Source organism: Electrona antarctica, assembly GCF_951216825.1.
Source record: "Electrona antarctica genome assembly, chromosome: 23".
Lineage (NCBI taxonomy): Eukaryota > Metazoa > Chordata > Actinopteri > Myctophiformes > Myctophidae > Electrona > Electrona antarctica.
The window spans coordinates 35,148,153-35,175,268 of NC_136804.1; the positions used below are offsets into that span (position 1 = coordinate 35,148,153).

Consider the following 27,116-nt stretch of genomic DNA (forward strand, 5'->3'; position numbering starts at 1 on the left):
TTCTACAGCTATGGAGGCTTGCATTCGTGCAGTCTCCCTGGGCTGCTACAGACCATTCCTTGTAATAAAAGTGACATTGTTTCAGTCAGACTCTGATGTGAGTTCTGAATAATCCACCACAACCTGACTGTGGAATGTTTTGAGCTGTGCGTGCTTCCACTTGGACTGTATAACTAGTAACTACCAACTATCATTAGCTTCCATCCAGAGTGGATTCCTACTGTCGCTATCTGGGAATAGGAATGGAACCGGTTTGAGCCCTCATGGCCCGCGTGGCCAGAGCTCAAACTGAGCATGTCCCTGAGCAGCCGTCAGCTGGGTGAAGCAGTCAAAAAGCAATTCCCACTCGCATGTGGACCAGAAAGCATAACATGGATCATATCACTCCAGTTCTTAGATATTTGCACTGGCTCCATTGTCTGTAAGAGGCTTTATTTCAAAAATACTACTGTTGGTTTAAAAAGCACTGGATGGTTTAAGTAAAAAAAAAAAGTGTACAAATGTACTACACCGTAAACCATCCAGACCTCTCGGGTCACCGCCGGGGACAAATCTGCTTTCTGTCCCCAGAATTGTGCTCCCAGAAAAGTGCACGTCTGTGCATACTGTGTGTACCATGTGGAATGAGCTGGGCTAAAAAACAAAAGATCAATTTATTTCGACTTCACAAAGCATCCTAAATACGTCGCAATGTATTGTTGTCTGGACTCGGGAAGGGTAAAGCCGAGCGCTGAATGTCAGGAGTTACGGTTAAGATAGTTAACCCATTTTGACCCGAGATCAGATTCTAAAAATGTATTCTACATCCTGACAGTTTTTGAAAAAGCTATGTTTCTATGTCAGTCGTTCTTCGATTTTTCAAAAATAGCAGACCTACAAGCTCGTAGCGCGCCACTCGGTGGCGCGCTACGAGCTTGTAGATCTGCTATTTTTCAATAGCTAAAGCATAACATAATGCTAACACCAAAAAGGGGTTCCCGCACAAAATGGGTTAAGATGCAGCACGTTCTCTCAGCGGGGTCCATTCCAAGTTTTCACCGGCTCCTGACCTTCTTTGGACGCGTGCGTGGTGGCGAGAGCCAATAAAAAGGAGAGTGAATACAAACGGTTTGGAAAACAACACACGGTTTTGATTTCCAGCCAAACAAAATCCATACCGGAGGTTATGGGGGCTTAGAACTTCTCAATAATACCTGGCAGCTTCATGCAGCTCAATGACTCCATTCATCCCAAAAGCACGGCGGCGGCAGCCAGTCACACACCACAGTAAATCCGCCGTGAACATTTAACCTATTTTGGGCGGGAACCCCTTTTGGTGTTAGCATTATGCTATGCATTAGCTATTGAAAAATAGCAGATCTACAAGCTCATAGCGCGCCACCGAGTGGCGCGCTATGAACTTGTAGGTCTGCTATTTTTGAAAAATCGAAGAACGACTGAAACATAGAAACATAGCTTTTTCAGAAAACTGTCAGGATGTAGAAGACATTTTTTAGAATCTGATCAAAATGGGTTAACTCTGAAGAGTGCAACAAATAGATCCGCTTTGGTTCCATGTGTACCCTCTTCAGAGTATGGGCTGGTCGCCTGGGAGTTGGCTGGAAGCCAGAGAGGACCACCACAGGGCGGAGTGGGGGTCAAAGGAGACAGGCGCTTCGCGCCAAACCCTGCGGTGCGGTGGGCATCAGAAGGTGGGGTTGGGGTTGGCAATAAGGTGGATGGACGCCAACCCGCCCTCCACTTCACCCCTGATGCTAGCGGTCTGACTGCTAGGAGACAGTGCTATGGACTTGCAGTATGTATGACCTCTGCACTGGAGATAGGCGCAACGTTGTCAGTCACCTTGCTAAGATACATGGACGTCATTTTTGTTTTTTCAGAAAAGAGGAAAAACTGAGCCAAAACCAAACTATATGATATTACTTAATCATTTCACCCAAAACATTTATAGCAAGAATGACTACTGACAGTTATGTAACAAAAGGAGGATTAAATTACATTGACTGCAAAAATTATTCGGGACTAAGGGACGTTTTTGGTCTAAGTCACAATACAACTACGACTTAGGCCCCAAAGAAATGGCCATTTTACTACTGGGGAGGAAACTAAGGATATGGACGATTTTACCAGAGGTGGCCAGTATCATGGAGAGCTGATTCAGGCAATAAGATATAAATTCATAAATAAAAAATATAATTTTCCACAATTATTTTTCACCATTATTTCAGGAAGGCGATGACATGCAAACTGCACACGGGTGCACATGCTTAAGTCTCTCTTTGTCACTCCAGAGCATGCTGATCATGCCCAACGTCATTTGGGGAGACAAGGGGGATAAACAAGGGGGGGGGGGGGGTACGACCCAACCTTGTCCTTGACCTTTGGATTGTTTTTTTAAGCCAGATGCTGAGTGACTCACCAGCGAGGAGGAAGGTGATAAGGCAGGTCTCTTTGGGCATGTAGAGCTTCAGTCTGGAGCCGCTGAACACGTATTCTACCACGGCTTCTGAACGGCCTGCTCGCTGAAGGAACGGCAGGAACTGCTTGGCCTTCTGTGTGTCCTGATGGGGAGAGAGAGAGAGAGTGTGAGTGAGTGTGAGAGAGGCACTGTTGATTTTTAATTAATTTAACACTTCCTGTCATTTAACCCTTCCGTCCACAGACGTCCTGGGAATTACCGCTATGTGGTGCCCAGGACGTCTGTGGACGTCTTTGACATTTTTATAAAAAAAGACAAAAATAACATTGGGCACCATGGGTCACTATTTTGAAAGTGTTGTGTGGGCACACAATGTGTTAATTTGGTTTTAGTCATATTTTGGTCATCTGAATTGTTTAAGAGTTTTAGTCGACTAAATATCAGAAAAATGTAGTCGACTAAATCTACAGTTGATTTCGATGACAAAAAAAAAAACTATTTTGGCGGGCCTCCTCACCCCTCCTCTCCGGGTGGGGCACTTATGTTTTCATTCCACTAATCCCCAATATACACATGTTCTGAAGGCCCAGATTCAGATTCAGTAACCCAATATACACATGTTCTGAAGGCCCAGATTCAGATTCAGTAACCCAATATACACATGTTCTGAAGGCCCAGATTCAGATTCAGTAACCCAATATACACATGTTCTGAAGGCCCAGATTCAGATTCAGTAACCCAATATACACATGTTCTGAAGGCCCAGATTCAGATTCAGTAACCCAATATACACATGTTCTGAAGGCCCAGATTCAGATTCAGTAACCCAATATACACATGTTCTGAAGGCCCAGATTCAGATTCAGTAACGCAGCTCAGAATCTGTTCTTGAGAGACTGGTCCCTCGATAACATTTTAGTCTCATTTTTATTTGTGAAAAAAGGTAATGAACGAACATTTTCCGTCATAGTTTTAGTCGACAAAATCAACACTGACAGAGAGTGAGAGATAGAGAGGCAGGCGGGCGGGCAGGCAGGCAGGCAGGCAGGCAGACAGACAGACAGACAGACAGACAGACAGACAGACAGGTTCCTGAGGGACAGGCCCACAGAGAGAGGGAACTTCAAACTGAATAGGATTGAATGAGGCACAACTTTGTCAGCAGGTGTTACGGGTATTCTAAAATGGAAAATCAAGACAAAAAGCATTCTGTAACATCATGTTGATTCTTTATGATCTTGGTGAGTTGTGATGTATTCGTGAAGTTGGAACAACTGTCTCCGAAAAGTCAGCATTGCAGACAAACCCAAACTGACACATTCAAGTGTGACTATAATGTTACTGCATAAGTCGACTCAATTTAGATTTGGCTTCAGCATCCCAAATGAGGTCAATTTCACACTGCTGCTGCAAAAGAAAAAAGTTAACAAATCCTGTGGGGACCCAAAACGTCTCTGCCACAATTCATCGAGTGAAAGAATGGAATCTGCGTCATCTTGTCGGAAAACTGTCCGACGTCAAGTATGATTTATTGGCATGAAATCTATTCAGTTCCCTGACATCTCAAAATCATCTCCAGCCCGAATTAACCCATTTTGGGCGGGAACCACTTTTGGTGTTATGTTTTAATTTAGCTATTGAAAAATAGCAGACCTACAAGCTCGTAGCGCGCCACCGAGTGGCGCGCTATGAGCTTGTAGGTCTGCTATTTTTGAAAAATCTTGAATAATGTGGCTCAAATCCTTGAATGTATATTCTTTCAGAGTGAACGTTTTTAACTCAAATCTTTGCTTCTGAGATGTCCCTGGAACAACATATTTTCAGATGGGGGTCGGCGGCCAATTACATATCATGTTTGGGGTCGCTGACATCAAATATTGAGCACCACTGATACAGAAACATGAGGTTTTTCAGAAAATGTTTCAACATCAGGTCAGAATGGGTTAATGAAGTCCGCTGCTCTGCTCCGCGCCGTGCCTGGAATCGCTGTGCAATCAGAAATAATTCTTTCCCTTGTGACGCCCTTCGGCCCACTGTGTCTCTGTGTGAGGAACTGTCTTAACCCGTTTTGGGCGGGAACCCCTTTGTGTTTTAAGCATTCTGTTCTACTTTAGCTATTGAAAAATAGCAGATCTACAAGCTCGTAGCGCGCCAAGGTCTGCTATTTTTTTTTTATCGTGAAAATGTGTCGCAAATCTTTGCATATATATTCTTTCAGAGCGAACGTTTTTAACTCAAATCTTTGCTTCTGGGAGCGGTTCCTGGAACAACATATGTTCAGATGGGGGGTCGACGACCAATTACATATAGTTTCTGGGCTCCTTGACATGAAAATGTTTGAGAACGACTGATATAGAAACATGAGGTTTTTCAGAAGACATTTGTAGAATCGTTCCCAGGTCTAAATGAGTTAACCAATACTGGGCGGGAACCCCTTTTGGTGTTTTAACTAAGCATTATGTTATACTTTAGCTATTGAAAAATAGCAGATCTACAAGCTCATAGCGTGCCACCGAGTGGCGCGCTATGAACTTGTAGATCTGCTATTTTTGAAAAATCGTAAAAATGTGGCACAAATCTTTGAATATATATTATTTCAGAGCGAACGTTTTTTTCAGGTCTGAATGGGTTAATGGCATGGTGGGCCGGGGCTAAAATCATGGTTATTCAAGCGCGGCTGGCAATTTGAGGATTCATAAACTGGGGAAGAAATAATTAAAACTGTCCTAATCGAGCCACAAGCATACAGGAAACAAGACCATTGTGTCACCAGTACTGGAGGACTTAAAGGGATAAGTTCACCCACAAGCATACAGGCAACAGGACCATTGTGTCACCAGTACTGGAGGACTTAAAGGGATAGTTCACCCACAAGCATACAGGCAACAAGACCATTGTGTCACCAGTACTGGAGGACTTAAGGGATAGTTCACCCCCCCAGTGAACTGCTGTTCATCAAATTATTTCCATTTTAAGCTTGTAGACCTGCTACATTTGTATCGCTATTTTTGTAAAGGTTTGAAAATATGAAACATGTAAACGATCATGACGATTATGCAAAAACGAATTGTGATCATCTTGAATAATCGTGATTGTGTGACAGGCCTGCTGGGAATGATGGTGGCGGTGTTGATGTCAGGGTGTGTTAAGAACCGAGGCCCGTTCTACGCAGATTTATCGGAAGTTAACGCCTTACTTGATCACACTATACAGCGCCAAACAGAAGCATCACCAGCAGCAGATCCACAAAGCTGGAAACATGGTGCAAAGTGACACGTTTTGAGCTTGTAGATCTGCTACTAGTTTTGGGAGGTTTCCACCAACAGAGACGAGATATATATATATACCTTCATACATATATACATATAAAATATGAAATGCTTTCCCGGTTTTAATGAGTTAAGCAATTTAAAAAATAATTAGAAAAAAAAACTCATCGGCACAGTATATTTTTCATTTGTTATATCGGTTTGTCCACCACCAGTGGAACCATTTCAACTTCATGGATTCAATTTCAATCATTATTACTTTAAGGCAATGTCCAAGTGCATCTCACTGAACTATTTTTGTATTTAATTAGCATTGTTTTGTTTCTGACATTTCGGCATTGTGGGACAGAAGGCAGATGAGGATGATGGAAAATAAAATGCGAGTGAAGTACAGGCATAGGAGGCCTTAGCTATGTTTCACCAGTTTCAATTGAAACGGGCCTCCACCCTCAGGGGGGCCTCCAAGCTCCAACTGAACGTCAGGCGTCAGTCAACCCCCCCGTCACTCTTGGCCCTCTCTCTCTCTCTCTCTCTCTATCTCGCTCACTGCCTTGCTCTCTCCCACGATGTTAAGTTACACCTATTTTATGTAAATAACCTTGGTAAAATGTGCAGCATTGGGAGGTAAAGAGACACTTTAATGTGTGAAGGGTCGACAGGATGAGGAGAGGTGGTGTTGCTAATTGTCGAGAGTAATGGTTGTGTGTGATATTGAACACTCAAACTATTTGTATCAATACGGCTGTATCAACAAAATAATTATGTCATAGGTATATGGGGGCCTCATATTTGGTCTTGAAATGGGCCTCCAGATTCCTAAGGCCGCCCCTGAGTAAAGGAATGTAAATGTCATGAGCTGGATTGAAACCCATGACCATGTTCGTATTCTGTGAAGACCTAGACCACCCATCAGCAACACATGGCCCTACCGTGGGGGGCAAATACATATTCAGTAAAAAATAAAATACTGTAGCCGTGTAGCAGATCTACAGGAGGAGCATGCAATGAAACACCTTTGTGAGCTTGTACTGTAGATGGGGCTATTTGGGGCCAGAGTAGGAACACTAGGGCTTGTTGAAGTGGTTAACCCATTTTGACCTGAGATCAGATTCTAAAAATGTCTTCTACATCCTGACAGTTTTCTGAAAAAGCTATGTTTCTGTGTCAGTGGTTCTTCGATTTTTCAAAAAATAGCAGACCTACAAGCTCGTAGCGCGCCACTCGGTGGCGCGCTACGAGCTTGTAGATCTGCTATTTTTCAATAGCTAAAGCATAACATAATGCTAACACCAAAAGGGGTTCCCGCCGAGAATAGGTTAAAAAGGGAAGCAGTGCGTCAGACAGCAGCAGGCCACATTATACAACCTCTGGCAGAGTGCGGCGAGTCAGGGTGAGTCAGAGAGAGAGAGAGAGAGAGAGAGAGAGAGAGAGAGAGAGAGAGAGAGAGAGAGAGAGAAAGAGAGAAAGAGAGAACCAGGGGGTCCAAAAGTAGTTAATATAGTGTCACAATCGTGACTCTGAGGAAGATCACAAGATTTGAAACGTCAGTCATTTCTCGCAGACTTGCACCTGAATTAAACTGTCCGAGCTGCTCCAGCGTCTATCTATCCCTTCTGGATTTATAGTGTCAGTCATTTTAACCACTTCAACCATATCGCATACTTGCACTACTTGGATAATCAAAAATAGCAGATATATATACAAATTGTCTAAACATTTTAACTCAAATGTTTGCTTCTGGGGGGTTTCCTGGAACCAGATTTGACTGAGAGACTGCCATCGCGAGAAAAAAATATTTAATTTTTTTTCAAATTGAGTTTATAGCACAGGCAGACTCTTCACATACTAGAGCATGTCTGAAATAAGTGTCAGAGCTGAAATCGACATGTAAATATGAAATAAATGCCCAAACATGTAGCTAGGTGTAATGTTAGAGACAACAGAAGTGAACATTTCAAGCCTGTTTTCTCAACTCGCTGTTTTCTGCAAGACATTACTCTATAAGCCGTATCTTCAAAACTGGTGGGTCAAACTGAACAACCAATATGTCAATTTGAAGCTATGATTCCCTGCTTTCATATGATATGAAAAAACGAAAATTCAAAAAAATCCAATGGCAGTCCCTCAGTCAAATTTAGTCACATATTTTGAGATGGGGGCCAAAATACATAGTGTTGTCGGTCGTTGACATGAAAACGTTCGAGAACCCACCGATATAACAGGTTAGCATTTAGAAGACTTTTCTTTTTTTATCGGCCTCGGGTCTTAACCCATTTTGGGCGGGAACCCCTTTTTGGTGCATTATGTTATAATATAGCTATTGAAAAATAGCAGATCTACAAGTTCATAGCGCGCCACCGAGTGGCGCGCTACGAGCTTGTAGGTCTGCTATTTTTCAACGACTGACATAGAAACATAGCTTTTTCAGAAAACTGTCAGGATGTAGAAGACATTTGTAGAATCTGATCTCAGGTCAAAATAGGTTAATGGGTTAAAAAAACAGCATGGAACGTATTAGATAATAAAAAAATAAATGTGTTTTTATTGCACCGGCATCATCGCAGAACCAATCCAACGAGGGAAGAGAGAGAGAGCCATAGAGGGTTGAGAGAGATAAGCTCCTCATCTCATCTCCCACACTCTATACGTTTAGAAACAGGCTTCAGTCTATTTGTGATCCGTGTCCCACGCATCGCACTAAACCCTGCCGGGCCAAACCTCTGGTGCTGCGGTTCAGGCTGACGCACAGGGAAGTATATCTGCGCGTTGCGTGTGTGTGTTTATCCCATTCTGGGCGGGAACCCCTTTTGGTGTTTTAAAGGAGCATTCAGTGATTTGGGTGATTTGGAAAACCCCCTGGTCCGCCCCGCTAACAAGATGTGCACATGCACGCACTGCAGTGGAGGGACACGCGACAGGCCAACAGCACACACACCAAGGCCCGCCCCCGCTCGATCATGATTGGTGGAAGGCCCCTCTCTATCTTGATTGGATAAAGGCTGGGCCACCCAGCCAAAAACGAAACCTAAGGTTGATTTGACCCCAGGGGTTAACTGGGGACTCCTTATATGGTCAGCACACTATAGTAGGGAGGATTATCACAACAAAACAAAAAAAAAAGTGATATTTGAATTAAGTGAAATCACTGAATATACCTTTAAGCGTTACGTTAAACTTTAGCTATTGAAAAATAGCAGATATACAAGCTCATAGCGCAAACTTGTAGGTCTGCTATTTTTGAAAAGATCTTTAAAATGTGCCTCAAATCTTTCAGAAAATTGTCATGATTTAGAAAACTTTTTTTTTTAATTTCGACGTCAGGCCTGAATGGATTATCCACTTGTGGATATGATACACATACACAGCTGTATGTGGGTGTGCATCAGCAGAGGAGAAAGGGATTTATTTTCTTATTTTTGTTTTAGAAATGAGAGTTAACGGGGGAGGGGGGGTCTATTTCTGTCTTGTTTTATTACAATGCTCATTACATTAGCCTGGAATAAGTAACCATTGAAGCCTCCACACACACAGTATTCTACTACCACTGTCTGCTGGCGTGTGTGTGCGCGTGTGCGTGTGTGCGCGCGTGTGCATGTGCTCTCCCGACTTGCAGCATTCATATACTATGCTATGAACTTGTAGAAATACCGGGTCTTAAATTACATTTAATTTGTCCCATTGTATATTAAAATTGGCTTATGGGAGGGCCGGCCGGCCAGCAGACGACAGCCATGTCACTCTGATGTTGGATATAACCATAAACATACCAAAGTATAAAGATGGTGGCGCATCCAATGTCTGCTTCAAATGTCTTTACCAGTAAGTGCCCTTATTAACTTATTGACATTTTCAACCAGTAAACCTTTTAACAGTTCCCAGCACTATCAATCTGCTGACAATAATATAGGAAACTCACTCAATCTGAGTTGTGAAAACACCAATAATCATCCAGACAGGAATCTAATACTACTCACCTGCAATGTAAGCCCTTACTTAGTATCATTAATCTACAGTTATGGATCTCAACTAGACCATAACAATACATACAGTATGGTGCAACATTCTGTATAGGGCACTCAAATAGTGCAGAGTGTAGAAAGTGTTCACTGTTCATTACTATTACTGTAGTAGTCCTGGACTCCTGAGTATGTTACAATTACTGTAGTAGTCCTGGACTCCTGAGTACAGCGTTGAATGAACAATTACTGTAGTAGTCCTGGACTCCTGAGTATATTACAATTACTGTAGTAGTCCTGGACTCCTGAGTATATCACAATTACTGTAGTAGTCCTGGACTCTGAGTACAGAGTTGAATGCTGACTGGTCACTGTGCCAAGCACTGCAGCAACTTCCTTTGTAGTTGTGTCTCTGTCCCACAATGTAGTTTTGTCTCTCTGTCCCACAATGTAGTTCTGTCTCTGTCCCACAATGTAGTGCTGTCTCTGTCCCACAATGTAGTTATGTCTCTCTGTCCCACAATGTAGTTCTGTCTCTCTGTCCCACAATGTAGTTCTGTCTGTCCCACAATGTTGTTCTGTCTCTGTCCCACAATGTAGTTTTGTCTCTCTGTCCCACAATGTAGTTTTGTCTCTGTCCCACAATATAGTTTTGTCTCTGTCCCACAATGTAGTTTTGTCTCTGTCCCACAATGTAGTTATGTCTCTCTGTCCCACAATGTAGTTCTGTCTCCCTGTCCCACAATGTAGTTATGCCTCTGTCCCACAATGTAGTTATGTCTCTCTGTCCCACAATGTAGTTCTGTCTCCCTGTCCCACAATGTAGTTATGCCTCTGTCCCACAATGTAGTTATGTCTCTCTGTCCCACAATGTAGTTCTGTCTCCCTGTCCCACAATGTAGTTATGCCTCTGTCCCACAATGTAGTTCTGTCTCTCTGTCCAGCAAATGCAGATCTGTCTGTCCCACAATGTAGTTCTGTCTCTCTGTCCAGCAAATGCAGATCTGTCTGTCCCACAATGTAGTTATGCCTCTGTCCCACAATGTAGTTCTGTCTCCCTGTCCCACAATGTAGTTCTGTCTCTGTCCCACAATGTAGTTCTGTCTCTCTGTCCCACAATGTAGTTCTGTCTCTCTGTCCCACAATGTAGTTCTGTCTCCCTGTCCCACAATGTAGTTCTGTCTCTGTCCCACAATGTAGTTCTGTCTCTCTGTCCAGCAAATGCAGATCTGTCTGTCCCACAATGCAGTTCTGTCTCAATACGCTACCTCTTATATTGGTACAGCGGTACAAACGTCACGTGAAGCCGTGGAGACGACGTGTTGCGTCGGCCAATGAGGGAAGCCGATGGATGAGACGACGTGTTGCGTCGGCCAATGAGGGAAGCCCATGGATGAGCTGTTGATGCGATTGGTGTAAAAGCACTGGTTCTCAACATCAGGGTTCAACTGGTTACATTGTGCTTCTTTGGTTGATTGGTGTAAAAGCACTGGTTCTCAACATCGGGGTTCAACTGGTTACATTGTGCTTCTTTTGAGGCGCGCGCTAGCGCCTCCTAACTGTAACTGTAATAGCGTATATATGTTTTGACAGACCATGTAGATAAATGCCTGTGAATAAACATGATGATTCTGACCTGGTAAAATTTGACAACTAATCTTAGATGATGAATCACTGAATCAACTGGTCAAGTTCTAATTCACTGTTACAGTAAAGAGTGTAATGTTAGAGTACAGTACAGTACAGTACAGTACAGTACAGTACAGTACAGTACAGTACAGTACAGTACAGTACAGTACAGTACAGTACAGTACAGTAAAGACTGTTACAGTAGGCCTACAGTCAGGTACAGTAGTGCAGTACAGTAAGGTCCAGTAGTACAGTACAGTACAGTACAGTACAGTACAGTACAGTACAGTACAGTAAAGACTGTTACAGTAGGCCTACAGTCAGGTACAGTAGTGCAGTACAGTAAGGTCCAGTAGTACAGTACAGTACAGTACAGTACAGTACAGTACAGTACAGTACAGTACAGTACAGTACAGTACAGTACAGTACAGTACAGTACAGTACAGACTGTTACAGTAGGCCTACAGTCAGGTACAGTAGTGCAGTACAGTAAGGTCCAGTAGTACAGTACAGTACAGTACAGTACAGTACAGTACAGTACAGTACAGTACAGTACAGTACAGTACAGTCAGGTCCAGTAGTACAGTACAGTCAACAGAACGTCGATGTTGGGGTCTCATTACTAAATTGTCGCTACCTCGCGGTTACAATATCAACGCTTCCGATGACTTAAAATGACCTAATTAGCTTTAGGCGATTTTGCTTCCGGTTCATTTTGGGGTGAATTTTGGAGTCTTCAAAAAACCTCGCTGTATGTGGCGGCAGATAAGTCGCAGCGGCCGTAGTAAACGGTGGCAGTCAATGAGTAACCTGACTCCGCCAGATGGGGCAGCAGAGAGTACACTGGGTTCCCCCCTCCTGCTCCCATCTGGGAACTCTCAGGCAGACTTGATGCTCAATCAGCGGCAGCTAGAGGCGGGATCAAGGCATACACAGTGCTGCCTTGATCCCGCCTCTAGCTGCCGCTGATTGGCCAGGCCGTTTTGTGGCCGGAGCCTCAAGTCTGCCTGAGAGTTCCCAGATGAGAGCAGGAGGGTGGAACCCAGTGTACTCTCTGCTGCCCCATCTGGCGGGGAGTCAGGTTAGTCAATGAGTGCGTCCCTTTCACCATTATAAAAAGAATAACGTGTGTGACATGGTGCCTGATGGGAAGTAATACCCTGCACACTGTATGTAAATCTTTGTTGAATCGTCACATAAAGTCCTGCAACGCAGCTGTTTGACCTTCCCTCTGTCTCTGAAACTACTCACCCAGGTCGTTGCTGCTTCTACAATGTGTTGTTAGTCAATTTACTGGGTTAACCCATGTTGGGCGGGAACCCCTTTTGGTGTTTTAAACATTATGTTATAAGTTAGCTATTGAAAAATAGCAGATCTACAAGCTCATAGCGCGCCACCGAGTGGCGCGCTACGAGCTTGTAGGTCTGCTATTTTTTGAAAAGTCGTGACAATGTGGCTCAAATCTTTGAATGTATATTCTTTCAGAGTGAACGTTTTTAACTAAAATCTTTGCTTCTGAGGGGTTCCTGGAACAACATATTTTCAGATGGGGGTCGGTGGCCAATTACATATCATGTTTGGGGGTCCTTGACATGAAATATTGAGCACCACTGATACAGAAACATGAGGTTTTTCCAGAAAATGTTCGACGTCAGGCCTAAACGGGTTAAACCAGGCATTTTTATGTTTATCAAACACGGCAGCCCCTCTCATAGAGCCGCTCAGTCAGCACATCAATTCCTCGCTATAATTAATTTTACAGGGTCATTTATCCTTCCTGCTGGCACATAAAGACATTGGGAGGCGGCAATGACGATGATGTGGAAATGAACAGCTAACCTCTGTGTCCCATAAATGATGTGGAAGCTAGTCCACGATAGCCCATAGGGCCACAACGTACTGTAGCCTTATGACTGTGCAGTAATCTGGCCGGCGTTCAAATCAGCAGCAGGCACATTTCGGTTAACTTTCCCCCAAATATCCCTCTGTTGTACTAGCTAGACCGATTTATAGGTCTATAGCTGATGAACCGGCCGTTATTTGAAAGTCAAAATGTGTCGCAGTGCTGTGTGTGAGCTTGTGTAGATCATCTGTTTCTGTCAAACTGTTAAACTAAATTCTACTTAAATGTTCTGAAATGGAAACTAATCAAATTATCACATCATAGCGGTCAAACCATCAGTAATAATGGTGGGCTTGGACTCTCCAGTCAGGATCAGGATCAGACCTCAAAAAGCTGGCATCGGTCGGGGCACCACTCTGATGTCGTATGCCCCAAATGACAGGGACCGAGTGCACGAGGGAGACCCATAATGAGGATGTCATTAACCCATTCTGAGCGGGAACCCCTTTTGGTGTTAGCATTATGTTATGCTTTAGCTATTGAAAAATAGCAGATCTACAAGCTCATAGCGCGCCACCGAGTGGCGCGCTACAAGCTTGTAGGTCTGCTATTTTTGAAAAATCAAAGAAACACTGACATAGAAACATAGCTTTTTCAGAAAACTGTCAGGATGTAGAAGACATTTTTAGAATTTGATCTCAGGTCAAAATGGGTTAATGTGCCTCTGATCTGAGCGTGATGGAAGTGCAGCGAGGAGGAGGAGGAGCGGTCCATCAACATCTATTTGAAATAGATCAGTGCACCTTGTGTCGGGAGGGAGGGAGGGAGGCGCTTACAGACACAGCACTTTCTGAGGCTGCTCTGGATTTTAAATAGCTGATCTACAAGCACAAAGTACTTAGCTATTTCAGTTTTTCATATGTGACCAGATTTGACTGAGAGACTGCCATCGCGCAAATTACAGCTTAAGTTTTTTTTTTTTTTTTTTTAAATGAGTTAATAGCACAGGCAGACTCTTCACATACTAGAGCATGTAAGTGTCAGAGCTGAAATCGACATGTTAATATGAAATAAATGCCCAAACATGTAGCTAGGTGTAATGTTAGAGACCACAGAAGTGAACCTTTCAAGCCCGTTTTCTCAACTCGCTGTTCTCTGCAAGACATTACTCTATAAGCCATATCTCCAAAACTGGTGGGTCAAACTGAACAACCAATATGTACATTTGAAGCTATGATTCCCTGCTTTCACATGAAATGAAAAAACGATATGTATGAACATCCTTCAACATGGAAACGGTTATGTAATTATTGTGACACCCCTAGTTGTGAGCTTGTAGATCCAAACGGCTATTTTCAGCGAAGAAATTTGGCGTAAAGGGGGGGGGGGGGGGGGGGGGGGGAAAGAAGGCACACAAAATTATCCATCACCGTCAAACTGCTCTAGCCCATTCTGGGCGGGAACCCCTTTTGGTGTTTTAAGCATTATGTTATACTTTAGCTATTGAAAAATAGCAGATCTACAAGCTCATAGCGCGCCACCGAGTGGCACGCTACGAGCTTGTAGGTCTGCTATTTTTGAAAAATCGTGAAAATGTGGTGCAAATCTTTGAATATATATTCTTTCAGAGCGAACGTTTTTAACTCAAATCTTTGTTTCTGGGGGGGGGGGGGGGACATGAAAATGTTTGAGAACATGAACATTGTGTTTTTCAGAAAACTGTCAGGAATTTGAAGGCATTTGTAGAATCGTCCTCAGGCCTAAACGAGCTAGGAAGGAGCGTACCGTCAGCCATTACTCTATTGACTTGGACACTTTATGAGCCGGCCGCCGTTCAATCAAATTTTCATTTGGTGAGCTGCTCCTAATCAAGCTTCATTAGCCCAGTGATGTCTCCATCAACACCCTGGGCCCTCGTAAATAAGTTAGGATGGGACACTTTTATTAATGACAGCCATTATTTTTAGCAGATGTTCCATTGCTTTAACCCATTCTGGGCGGGAACCCCTTTTGGTGTTTTAAAGCATTATGTTATGCTTTAGCTATTGAAAAATAGCAGATCTACAAGCTCATAGCGCGCCACCGAGTGGCGCGCTACGAGCTTGTAGGTCTGCTATTTTTTGTAGGTCTGCTATTTTTTTTATTTAATCGTGAAAATGTGGCGCAAACCTTTGAATATATATTCTTTCAGAGTGAACGTTTTTAACTCAAATCTTTGCTTCTGGGGGGGGGGGGGGCATCCGTGGAACAACATATTTTCAGATGGGGGGGTGGAGGCATATTACATGGGGTCCTTGACATGAAATATTGAGCACCACTGATACAGAAACAAGGCCTAAATGGGTTAATATACGAGAGGGGAGAGAAAGAGATGGCTTGTGTGAACGGAGGAGAGGCAGGGAAGGCGTTTAGTGGCCATGTGTGAACGAGCACCTCGGGGTTCTCTGAGCAAATGAGTTCACAGTTAAAAAGATTAGAATATGTCAATGTTTCACAGAGGAGGCGCTTATACCGCCGTGCGTCGCTCCATCAAACACGCTCCGATGTATTCCTCAGTGTAGAATGCACACACACACACACACACACACACACACACACACACACACACACACACACACACACACACACACACACACACACACACACACACACACACACACACACACACACACACACACACACACACACACACACACACACACACACACACACACACACACACACACACACACACACACACACACACACACACACACACACACACACAGTATGTCAAACACAGACTACACACAATCTACTGCATTTTAATTGGTTATATTCACGTTGTTTATGTTTGTTCAAAATCTTTATTTTTATTTTGCGTGCAGTGAAAATTATTAATTAATTGTGTTCGCATAGCTGCCCCGACAAAGCCAGGTGCACAACGGTGGATTCCAACCCACAACCTCTGTGGTGGTGGTGGGCAGGGACTTTACCACTGCGCGCCACCCAAACCCCTTGAAAATAAAAAGGTCTCAAATGTCTCCTGTGTGAAATGAGTTGTTTGTTTTTTTGAGTGGTGCAACCACTCCAAGGAACAGCAGTGTCCGTCTTAACCTATGTAGTAAAAGTAAAAGTGGCGCTGTTGTGCCAGAAACAGAGAGAGAGAGATAGTGCTGTTGCCTGCTAATGAGAGAGAGAGAGAAAGGGGGGGGGGGGGGGGGGGGGGGGGGCAGGGGGAGAGCGGAGTTGCACCACTCAGTTCACACGGGTGTGATTTTTTACTTTGTGTGTAATACATTGATGTAATATTCAATGTATTTATTTTTTTTTTTTTATTTTTTTTTTCATGTCATGTTTTTCGTATCTCATGTGAGGAAGACCATCTGCTATTCAGGCGGCAGATAACAGGTATCCATTCTAAATACACACACACACACACCCCAACACTTACCCCAGAGATACACACCCCCCAACACTTACCCCAGAGATATCAGCCACTCTGTGAATAGGGACCTCCTTCTTGCTGTGCAGTCCTTTTCCATTCTTGATGGCGCTGCAATCAATCAATCAAACCACACACACACACAGACAGACACACACACACACACACCCACGTCAAGAATACATCATAACACAATGTGGGACCATTATCGTCGCTGGCAGGCATAAACCTTGTATCTCCTTTTCTGGTGGCAACTAATTAAAGTCATATTTCATATTTCCATATGACAGTGCTGCTCAAAAGGTAGTACAGGAGATCAAAGACCTCACAACGTGTTGAACCTGTTGATCTGATAGTTGCACGTTTTTGAAATATTTTGAATATAATTGAAAGCGGTCGAGTCTGTGTTTAACCTATGATGAATTCCTGTTCTGTTCTTTGTCTATATAGAAGTGTCTATTTGTACGTCTCTAAATGTTTTGATGAATTGAACATGGTGGACCCTCTTGTAAACAAGTGTAATGCTTAATTGGGTCGTCCACTCACAGTTAACAGCCTTTGTATTGAGTTTGTGCTTGAAATGTACTGTAATTCTGCAAACCGTTAATAAATATTTCAATCAATCAATCAAACCAATGAAAAGCATCAGCAAGAGCTTGTGACTGAATAATAACTGCATTGCATCCATGCTTTTCCCATTTCATGAAAAGTAACACTATTAGAGATGTCTGATGATGGACTTCCCGATATTAGCGAAATAATTTAATATCGTAAAATGTCGGTATTGCTTTTTATTAGTTCAACTGCTGTAGGCTGTACTGTTACATTTATGAATGCATCCAGTGGGACATCACCATGAAAAAAAGCATAATTTCTTAGGAGGAGATATATGATGTTATTACCCAACAATAGTTTTGGTGAAAAAGGCCCGGTGTATCGGTTGGAAATTAAGAGTTGGACGATATCAGAAAATCGGATATTGGCAAAAAAGCCAATATCAGACTTCCCTACATTTGGACATACAAGTTGTCCACCCGACAACGAAGATAAGCCGACGGCATGAACAAATAGAAGGCTTTCTTTGAGTAATGGCTGCAGATAACAAAGAACATGTCATTCCGCGGCGAACCCAGATACGCTTCCATACCAATTTGCCTTCCCTTAAATACCATTAGGTCTCTAACTGGAGGCACTGGTTGATGTGGGTAATCTATAGGCTGGAGATGAGAGCAGTAAATGGACGTTAGAGACGTTAGTGGAGACGATGGAAACCGCCGCTTCTGTACGACCGCCTGGAGGCTCTGATGAGATGACGATGGTGAAAGGAAGGAAGAGGGGCCCATGTCATCGTAGGGTCACTGGCGTGGACGCCACGGTCCCTTGAGAGTGTGTGTGTGCACGTGTGCGTGTGCGTGTGCGTGTGCGTGTGCGTGTGCGCGTGTGTGTGTGTGTGTGTGTGTGTGTGCGCGTGCGTGTGTGTGTGCATGCGTCCGTGCATGTCAGTGAGAGAGCGAACCTGGGAGGGATGGGGGGGGTTCCTAGAAGGCTATAGGGCCAAAGGACTGGTGCAGCAGGAGCTAAAAATAAGACTGACATCTCTCATCATCTCCATTATGAGACTAGCAGGGACATCTAACCCACGAGAGAAAGTGAGTGTGTGTGTGTGTGTGCACGTGAGTGTGCGTGGGGAAACGCATATATGGAAACGCATAATAGATAAAAGGATAAAATGGGAAAGTATACAGAAAGGGAAAAAAGAGATGGACAGAAAGAGAAGAGGGAGCAAAAGAGATGGAGGAAGAGCGATAAAGAGACGGAGAGATCTAGAGAGAGAGAGAGAGAGAGAGAGAGAGAGAGAGAGAGAGGAGAGAGAGAGAGAGGAGAGAGAGAGAGGAGAGAGGAGAGAGAGAGAGAGAGAGGAGAGAGAGAGAGAGAGAGAGAGAGAGAGAGAGGAGAGAGGAGAGAGGAGAGAGAGAGAGAGAGGGGGGAAAGAGACACACAAAGACAGCAATTGAGATGGGAGAGAGAGAGAGAGAGAGAGAGGTTTCAGAGAACACCACTGAGGCCTTGGACGAGGAGACAGACAGACAGACAGACAGACAGACAGACAGACAGACAGACAGACAGACAGACAGACAGACAGACAGACAGACAGACAGACAGACAGACAGACAGACAGACAGACAGACAGACAGACAGACAGACAGAGCGGGGAAAGGCATGGAGAGAAAGAGAGAAGTAGAAAGGAGAGAAAGGTTTAAGAGAGAGGGAAGGGAGAGAGAGAGATAATGGTCTCTAAGAAACTCCCAGGAGGCAACCAAACATGGACTTGAGAACAAGGAGAGAAGGGGAGGGCGAGGAGGTCAAAATGAGGCAAAGGCAAGGACGAGACGAGGGGGAGCAAGGACAGAGGATAAGGAAGCAGAAGGGTAAGTTGAATGAGAAGAAAGAGAGAGGAGAGGAGACGAGGAGGGGGCTGTCGGGAGCCCCTATATATAGAGAGGGGGGGGGGGGGGCATCTACTCTAGCGATGCCAAGCAGATCTTAATCTTTGGCAGAGTAATAAAGCCTGTACTAAATCTCTGCACCCCACCTCCCTATAATTCTATTCATAGGGTTCACGTAAAGAGAAGCTCTGATTTAGAGCCCTGCACATTGTGGGGCTGCCTGCATGTCTGTCTCTGTCTATCTCTCTGTCTGTCTGTCTGTCTGTCTGTCTGTCTGTCAAGGCATGCACACTTGGAAGGACCCTATACACAGTTCTATGAGAGAGCAGTCGAACATGGTTTGCATTCAGTTTGTGTGTGAAAGCATATTGCCGTGTTCGTTCGTGTGGAAAACGTATGCCCAAAATCGTTCAAACTCTCCAGGAAATGGAAAAAGGGAACCTGTGTCCCAATAGATCCAATGGAGTTCAGTTAAAAGCCCTTGTTAATATTGGTTAAATGTTCATAAAACCCACAGACACACTTAACACTGTCCACCCGGCGACCAGCGTGCTCAGGTTCAGGTACACAGCATTGGCCCGGGTTACTGCGTGGGTGAAATAGGCTCTCCATCGCTCCCTCTTATGTTGATAAGGGTTAGAGGTGCAATTCTTTATTATGAAAATGGTAAATGGTGCATTTATATAGCGCCTCTATCCAAGGCGCTTTACATAGATTGTGCATTACATTCACCCAGTCACACACCGATGGCGGCAGAAACCATGCAAGGCACCAACCAGCACATCAGGAGCAATTAAGGGTTCAGTGTCTTGCTCAAGGACACTTCGACACCAACTCTGGGGGAGCCCGGGTTCGAACTGGCAGCCTTGCGGTTGCGATCCAGCCAATCTACCCCTGAGCCACCGCCGCCCCATGAAGCCAGGCAAACAGACATGTATTTTGTATGTTCCAACATTCATTCATTCATTCATCTTTAATCGCAATTATTAGTGTGACAATTAGTTCTCGACTTAAATTTGTAATGGTGACCGGCGACCGTTCTACCCTAAACCATGGTGACGCCATTTGTGCTAAGCTGTGTGTGCTAATAACACAATTAGTGGATTGGACAGCAAAGTGGGCACCTTCACCTCGGCTAGATACGAGGTCAACAGCGTTTTGATTCCTTGTCCCCTCCCTATTCACCGGCCTTAGGCTACACATTAGCAGTTCTTCAAGGCCCTCCCCCACACAATAACAAAAAGCACCATAAAACTGTTTGGCTTTGGAAGAAAATAATACTCAGCCTCATATTTAATTCTCCCCCTCTCTCCCCCGAGAGCACAATTTGACATGGTTCTGTGCAGCTCGTAGGATGTAAACACTGTGTTTGTGTTGTGTGTGTGTGTGTGTGTGTGTGTGTGTGTGTGTGTGTGTGTGTGTGTGTGTGTGTGTGTGTGTGTGTGTGTGTGTGTGTGTGTGTGTGTGTGTGTGTGTGTGTGTGTGTGTGTGTGTGTGTGTGTGTGTGTGTGTGTGTGTAGACGGTGGAAAAAGTACTCCATTTTTTAGCCGTGCTTAACCGCTCCAATGACTGGCCGCATGTATGTCTGTTTAAGTACGGACAGCTGCAATACCATATTACCAATATATATATATATATATATATATATATATAATACCAATAGTATCATTTGGTGCATGATGGGAAGATTTTTTGCGTAACACCAATGTATTATTATTAATATTATATAAATTCCTTTATATGATGTCCTAGGAAGTCAACAACTTTGCTGAGTAGCAATACTGCAAGTAGCTAGAGAGAAGTGTGTGTGTGTGTGTGTGTGTGTGTGTGTGTGTGTGTGTGTCTCACCGTGCTTCTGCAGCCAAGAGTTCATCGTAGTGTGAGGATCGCTGGTCATCATCTTGTCTGTATCTGATGCAAGTGGCCAAGCCTTTACTGACGAGAGCCTCTGCTATGTTACTGCAGGAACACAGACAGACAGTTTTAGTCAAGAGTCTTTTGACAAAAGAAATTACATTTAATTTTAGCCACATTTGTGTCATCTGAAAAGTTTGTCCAGTTTCAACTAAAATGTAAGATTTTAGTTAAAAATTCCACAGTTGATTTTGTCGACAAAATTGGTGTGACTTAGGCCCCATTTACACTGGCAGCCTAATCCAGCCTGAATCAGATCTGAGCCACATCCAGATTGGAATCTGATTCGTTTAAAGGAGTCATGTGACATGTTAGACTCATTTAAACCAATCGGATATCAATCTCGATGTGGCACAGATCTGATTCAGGCTAGATTTGTCTGCCAGTTGGTTGCATGCTGAAAAAAAACCAGTCCTACTGGATCTCTTCTCCACTAGTCCCTCCCCATCACATTTTAGTATCATTTTTATTTTGTTGACAAAAGTCAATATTCCGTATTGTCCCTAATATATAAGACAACTCTGATTATAAGACAACTCCCATTTTTCAAGTCGCATTTGTGGAAAAATAACATTGAATGTCAAATACATTGGGGAAAAAATATATATTATATAAAAATATATCTTATATTCAGGCCAATATGGCATTTAGTCTTAGTCATCATAGCTTATATAAAGCTTAGTTTTTATTTCGTTTTCCGACTACCTTTTTGATAAAAGGTAGTCGACAAACATTCGTCGTCAGAGTTTCAACACTGCAGACAAACAGAACAAAGTGATTCAAGACTGCAGAGAAAGAAGAAGTGAAATACTTCACTAGTATACAAAAGGTCACTTTGATAACCTTTGTCTTGTCTGAACACAAAGTTGTACAATGTTACATGTTAATGGCGATCTGGCCATTTTCACAAGGCTTTGATGAACACAGAATTGACGAAAGGTGGTTTGCTCCCAATGTCAGCGAGACCCATCAGCACTTTGTCGGATTCTTAGCAAATTAGGCGCTAGTATACAGTTTGTGCAACTCTAATCAAAACTTTTCGATGCCCCGACACGTAACCTTTGGGTTCTCCGTTTCCATCTCCCCTGTTCTGCTACAAACAACCTCCCCTCCGTAGAAGCCTTTTATCCCATTTTGACCTAAGATCAGATTCTAAAAATGTCTTCTACATCCTGACAGTTTTCTGAAAAAGCTATGTTTGTATGTCAGTCGTTCTTAGATTTTTCAAAAAATAGCAGACCTACAAGCTCGTAGCGCGCCACTCGGTGGCGCGCTACGAGCTTGTAGGTCTGCTATTTTTCAATAGCTAAAGCATAACATAATGCTAACACCAAAAGGGGTTCCCGCCCAAAATGGGTTATCCAATCTGCTGCATTGACCCTGTTACACTTCGCTCCGATAGGCTCTCCTACGGCACATTTCTCCCCATCCTGCACGCCAGCGAGTGCCAGGTCACTCTCGCCAAAAGGCGAGGAATCATGGGAAACATGGCGCGGTGACCCCCACCACCCCCACCCCGTCAACCTGGCCCTTTCTGACCCCCAGTGCCCTGTGTCGCCCCTGGCAACTGTTTTACCCATGGAGCCCAGCCGACTGGCGTGGCACATACTAGGCCCTGGATGGTAATTGGTTGGTCCGGCGGGCAGGCCTCGACCCGATGGGACCAATGAGGCGATGCGTTTACAGACAGAGAAGCGGTCGGGGAAGCAGCGAGACAGACGGAGGCTGATGAAGAACGGACGGATTGTTTGTTGGTTTGTTACTAGGGATGCAACTATTAATTATCATTGTACCAATTATTTATTTACCAAAATATATATATATATTTCTTTTTTTATATATTCACAAAATCGATAAATCTGATCAATCACTAAATTATATACTTTGTCACATGACAGCGTTTTGCCAAATTACAAAAATCTACAAGGTCAAAGCATGAGCTTGCAGATCGCCTATTCTCACCCTTACTTGAAAGCAATGTTTTGACACAAACTATTCATTTCTGTAATCAATTAATTTTCTGTCTGAGCCTCCTTTTGATTCAACACTAATTTAATATTGAACAAAAACTACACCTCAAGTGGAAAATGTCTCCCTCCAAACCAAAGGGAAATTACTTTGCTCAAACCGTACTTCTCTACCCACTGCTTTAAGATAACAAAGAACACCTTCTTTATCAACGGCTTTTTCCATTCATGAGATTACAAGTTTTAAGCATTTGCGAATTATTATATCGTTAGTCATCCTTGAAGTTGTTTCCCCAACAACCCAGACTGATAAATTGAACAGCTTTGTTGGGAGAGGGAGCTCACTATAGCTAAACAATGAGATAGATTAGTGGAATGAATATGCTTTCAGAGACCTGCTGAGAAATTATCCCATTTAGGCCCGACATCGAAATAAATAAAAAGTCTCCCGAAAGAATATATATTCGAAGATTTGCGCCGCATTTTCATGATTTTTCAAAAAATAGCAGATCTACAAGCTCATAGCGCGCCACTCGGTGGCGCGCTATGAGCTTGTAGATCTGCTATTTTTCAATAGCTAAGGTATAACATAATGCTTAGTTAAAACACCAAAAGGGGTTCCCGCCCAGAATGGGTTATACATCCAAGAATGGTGCGTGCCATACTGTATTGCACATCACTGGCATCGTTTAGGGCGCCATTTCTCAACCGAATTGGAACATGAGAGTACTGTATGTATGGTGTTGGTAAAAGTATCAAAAATGTGCTTAAGTAATAATATCCATCGAGTTTAATTAGAATTTTGACCTTTAAAGCAGTGGTTTTCAACCCTTTTCATTCATATCATGGCCCATTATTTATTGGCATATTTGAGCCACGGAACCACCACTTGAAGAGATTTAGCCACTCAGACCCAAAATTAAATAATATTTTGTTATCGTATGATAAGATTTTGTCCACAATTCCATGCTGTATTGATGTGGTACCATAAGAGAGATAACAGGCAAACGTTGACATTCAACATTCTCAAATTGTGTAGACTTATTGTAAATTAAGTAATGCAGATGTTTAACAATAATTTAACTCTTGAGAGCGAACAAATGAAACCACATGGACCTGTAAGGGTCCATTTGGTTTCATTCTACACTAACTATAAGGGTCCATTTGGTTACGAACTCTCCCATCATATAGCTGGGGATCACCTGGAAGCCCCTCAAGGACCACTGGTTGAAAACCACTGCTTTAATGTAAAGGCTTGATATATATTGACTGTCGCAATGTGAAAATAGCCAATCTACAAGCGTGCATCACCACATACTTCGATGCGCTTTGAACTTGTAGACCGATCCAATAGATGAATCGGTAGGTGAGTTTGGGTGATCCTTGTGAAGTGTTGACCGAAATGGTGGCTATACTTACATGCCGCCGATTGTGACCGTGGCACAGGTGCGTTCCGAGAAGGCGGGGATGCCCTCGCCGGCTCCGGTGGCGGCTCTGATGTAGTCCACCGTCACGTTGACCTGGTGTGACACACAGAGGGACAAAATAGTTCATATGTCAGTGCTTTCGTTGAGTTGGCTGGCATCGCCTGCGCGCGTGTGTGTGTGTGTGTGTGTGTGTGTGCGCGCGCGCGCGCGCGCGCGCGCGCTGTGTTCAAATGTCCTAGTATCCAAGGTCACCCCAAGTCAGTGTGTATCACATCAGGGTGCACAGATCGTCCCAGAGGAGCTGTTTCAAACACAGAGAGAGAGCGGGGGGAGAGAGAGAGAGAGAGAGATATGACATGGAACTCGTACAGCCTCATACTGTGTTTCCATAACACTCATGGTCTAAACCCCGGAGACCGTCTGACTGCGTTTGCCTGCAGACGTGCACCACATGCAGCTGGGGGAAGACCTGCCCGATGACCGTCACGGAACAGGCGTGCACGCCAGAGAGGCAGACGGCACCACTATTGGGGATATATACGCCATCTGCAGTTTAAGACAACATGTGTCCAACTCGTCAGGCATAGAACAACAGTTAATTATGTATGCCATATGAAGGTCTTACGACCCAAACTTTGCAGCGTCTAACTTTGTAAGGTAGCAAACTGTGGCAGTGAGCAGGACACCGTTATGTGCTTCAAAGTTTTTAATTAATAAGCCATATGTGACACCAAATACACATATGCTAATCAGGGCTTCCTGGCTGGCCAACGTGAGTGCACCACCCAACCGAATAGCAAATCTACAGAACAAGCTTACAAGTGTTGCCAGTCTCATTTGCAATTTTCACTACTTTTGGCCGACACTGTTGGACGGGAACCCCTGTTGGTGTTTTAAGCATTATGTTATGCTTTATCTATTGAAAAATAGCAGACCTACAAGCTCATAGTGCGCCACCGAGTGGCGCGCTACGAGCTTGTAGGTCTGCTATTTTTGAAATGTCGTGAAAATGTGGTGCAAATCTTTGATATATATATTCTTTCAGAGCGAACGTTTTTAACTCAAATCGTTGCTTCTGAGGGGTTCCTGGAATAACATATTTTCAGATGGGGGTCTACGGCCAAATATATATCATTCTGGGGGTCCTTGACATGAAAAAGGTTGAGCACCACTGACATAGAAACAGGGTTTTTCAGAAAAATGTCATGATTTTTTAAATTTCGAAGTCAGGCCTAAATGGCTTAAAAAAGTGTGACAAACCATCACAATCTCCAGCATATACTGTAGGAGGAAAGAGTCAAAGCTATTCTGCGACCAGGGGCCCTCTGTGCCCAGGACACAACAGACCAGCGGCCCTCTGTGCCCAGGACACAACAGACCAGCGGCCCTCTGTGCCCAGGACACAACAGACAGTCTTGTCATTAATCTGAGGGACAGGGACGGGTCGAGGAACACGGGGGTCTAGGACAACAGGACAGGACGTCTGTCCATGCAGAATAGATGTCAATGAGACTCGGGGACCTGCAGGGACACATAATGGTTCATAGGGTTGAATTTGTTTGAGAGCAACATTAGTAACTTCCTCCTGGGGGTTCCCGAGGCGTTCCAAGAAGGCCAGTGAGTCGATGAAATCCCTCCATCTCATCCTTGGGTCTTCCAAAGGGGTCTCCTCCCAGTGGGACGTGCATCAAGCATCTCCCTAGGGAGACGCTCGAGAGGCAACCTCCTAACCAGATGCCCGAACCACCTAGCTGGCTCCTTTCTAAGCAAAGAAGCAGCGACTCTAGTCCCGAGTCTCTCTCTTGCGTGACTGAACCTCTCACCCTATGGTGACGGGTATGTTGCATGTTGTCACCACAGTCTGGTGACCAACATGCCTGTGACAAATCAAACCTGAAATTTTGACTACACTAATTGTATAATAGACCAGAGAGCTGGGCTGAAAGAGTCTCTAACGTCACATTACAGTGAACCTCCCTCGAAACATACACTCAATTTAATTCATTGTGTGGCTGAATCCGCACAAATAAGCCACTCTGATTGCCGCGATGGGAACCCATTCATCAGCCACGTCCCATTGAATCCCTCTCGCTCGCCGACACTCGCACTGTGTCTATGAGCCTTATCAGCCAATCAAGGCTTCATTCATGGCGGAGGGGAGACGTCCTCCGTGGCCTTTGTGTGTGTGCAGCATTCCCATTAGCACTGAATGAGTGTAATGGCAGCGCACAAGGCCAGAGTGCGGCTAACGAGCTAATTGCAGATCTGAGAATGGGAACAACAACAAGGATCGAAGCAGGACATGAAGAAATAAGATTGGCAATGTATAAACAACAACAAAAGGTATGGCCAAGGAGAAGAGACTACTGGTTAAACAACACAAGAACCCTAGCATCCCTATTCTGGGGGGAGGGGGAGGGTAAAAATACAGTAAAAATAGCGCGGAATAATGCGAAAAGGAGGGGGGGGGCTAGTATATAGCACTGGGAGACTCCGGGGTCAACAACTGTGTATATGTGACCGAGTCTGGCAAATAGGCCCTCATCTCGACAAGTCATTATTCAGTTTTTTACAGATTATTAAAGTACAGAATGTAAGCTTTCATATGATGTATCATTCAATTGGAAAATATTTGAAGGAGATATGAGCATTTTAAAGTGATTGTACCATTTTTACCATTTTTTATTCAGGTTTGACAACTTGAATAAACACTTGCATCCCTATTCTTACGCATGTTTCAATAGACGAAAGTGGACAAACATCTCTCAAAAGATGAAAATTTTACAAAAACAGGGTAGCATGCAGCACTATGGACTTACA

The 27,116-nt window shown here is 43.9% G+C and overlaps 1 protein-coding gene across 1 annotated transcript in view; it reads right to left on the reverse strand.

The window, feature by feature from the left end:
• The window catches only part of snd1 (staphylococcal nuclease and tudor domain containing 1), a 361,345-nt gene that overhangs the window by 243,311 nt on the left and 90,918 nt on the right, over window positions 1-27,116 (reverse strand). The window contains exons 12-15 of the mRNA XM_079493746.1: window positions 24,289-24,389; window positions 20,837-20,947; window positions 16,579-16,651; window positions 2,420-2,561 (exon numbers count right to left, since the gene is read on the reverse strand). Of these exons, the coding sequence (XP_079349872.1) occupies window positions 2,420-2,561; window positions 16,579-16,651; window positions 20,837-20,947; window positions 24,289-24,389 (427 nt within the window). The remainder of the gene's footprint in view (window positions 1-2,419; window positions 2,562-16,578; window positions 16,652-20,836; window positions 20,948-24,288; window positions 24,390-27,116) is intronic.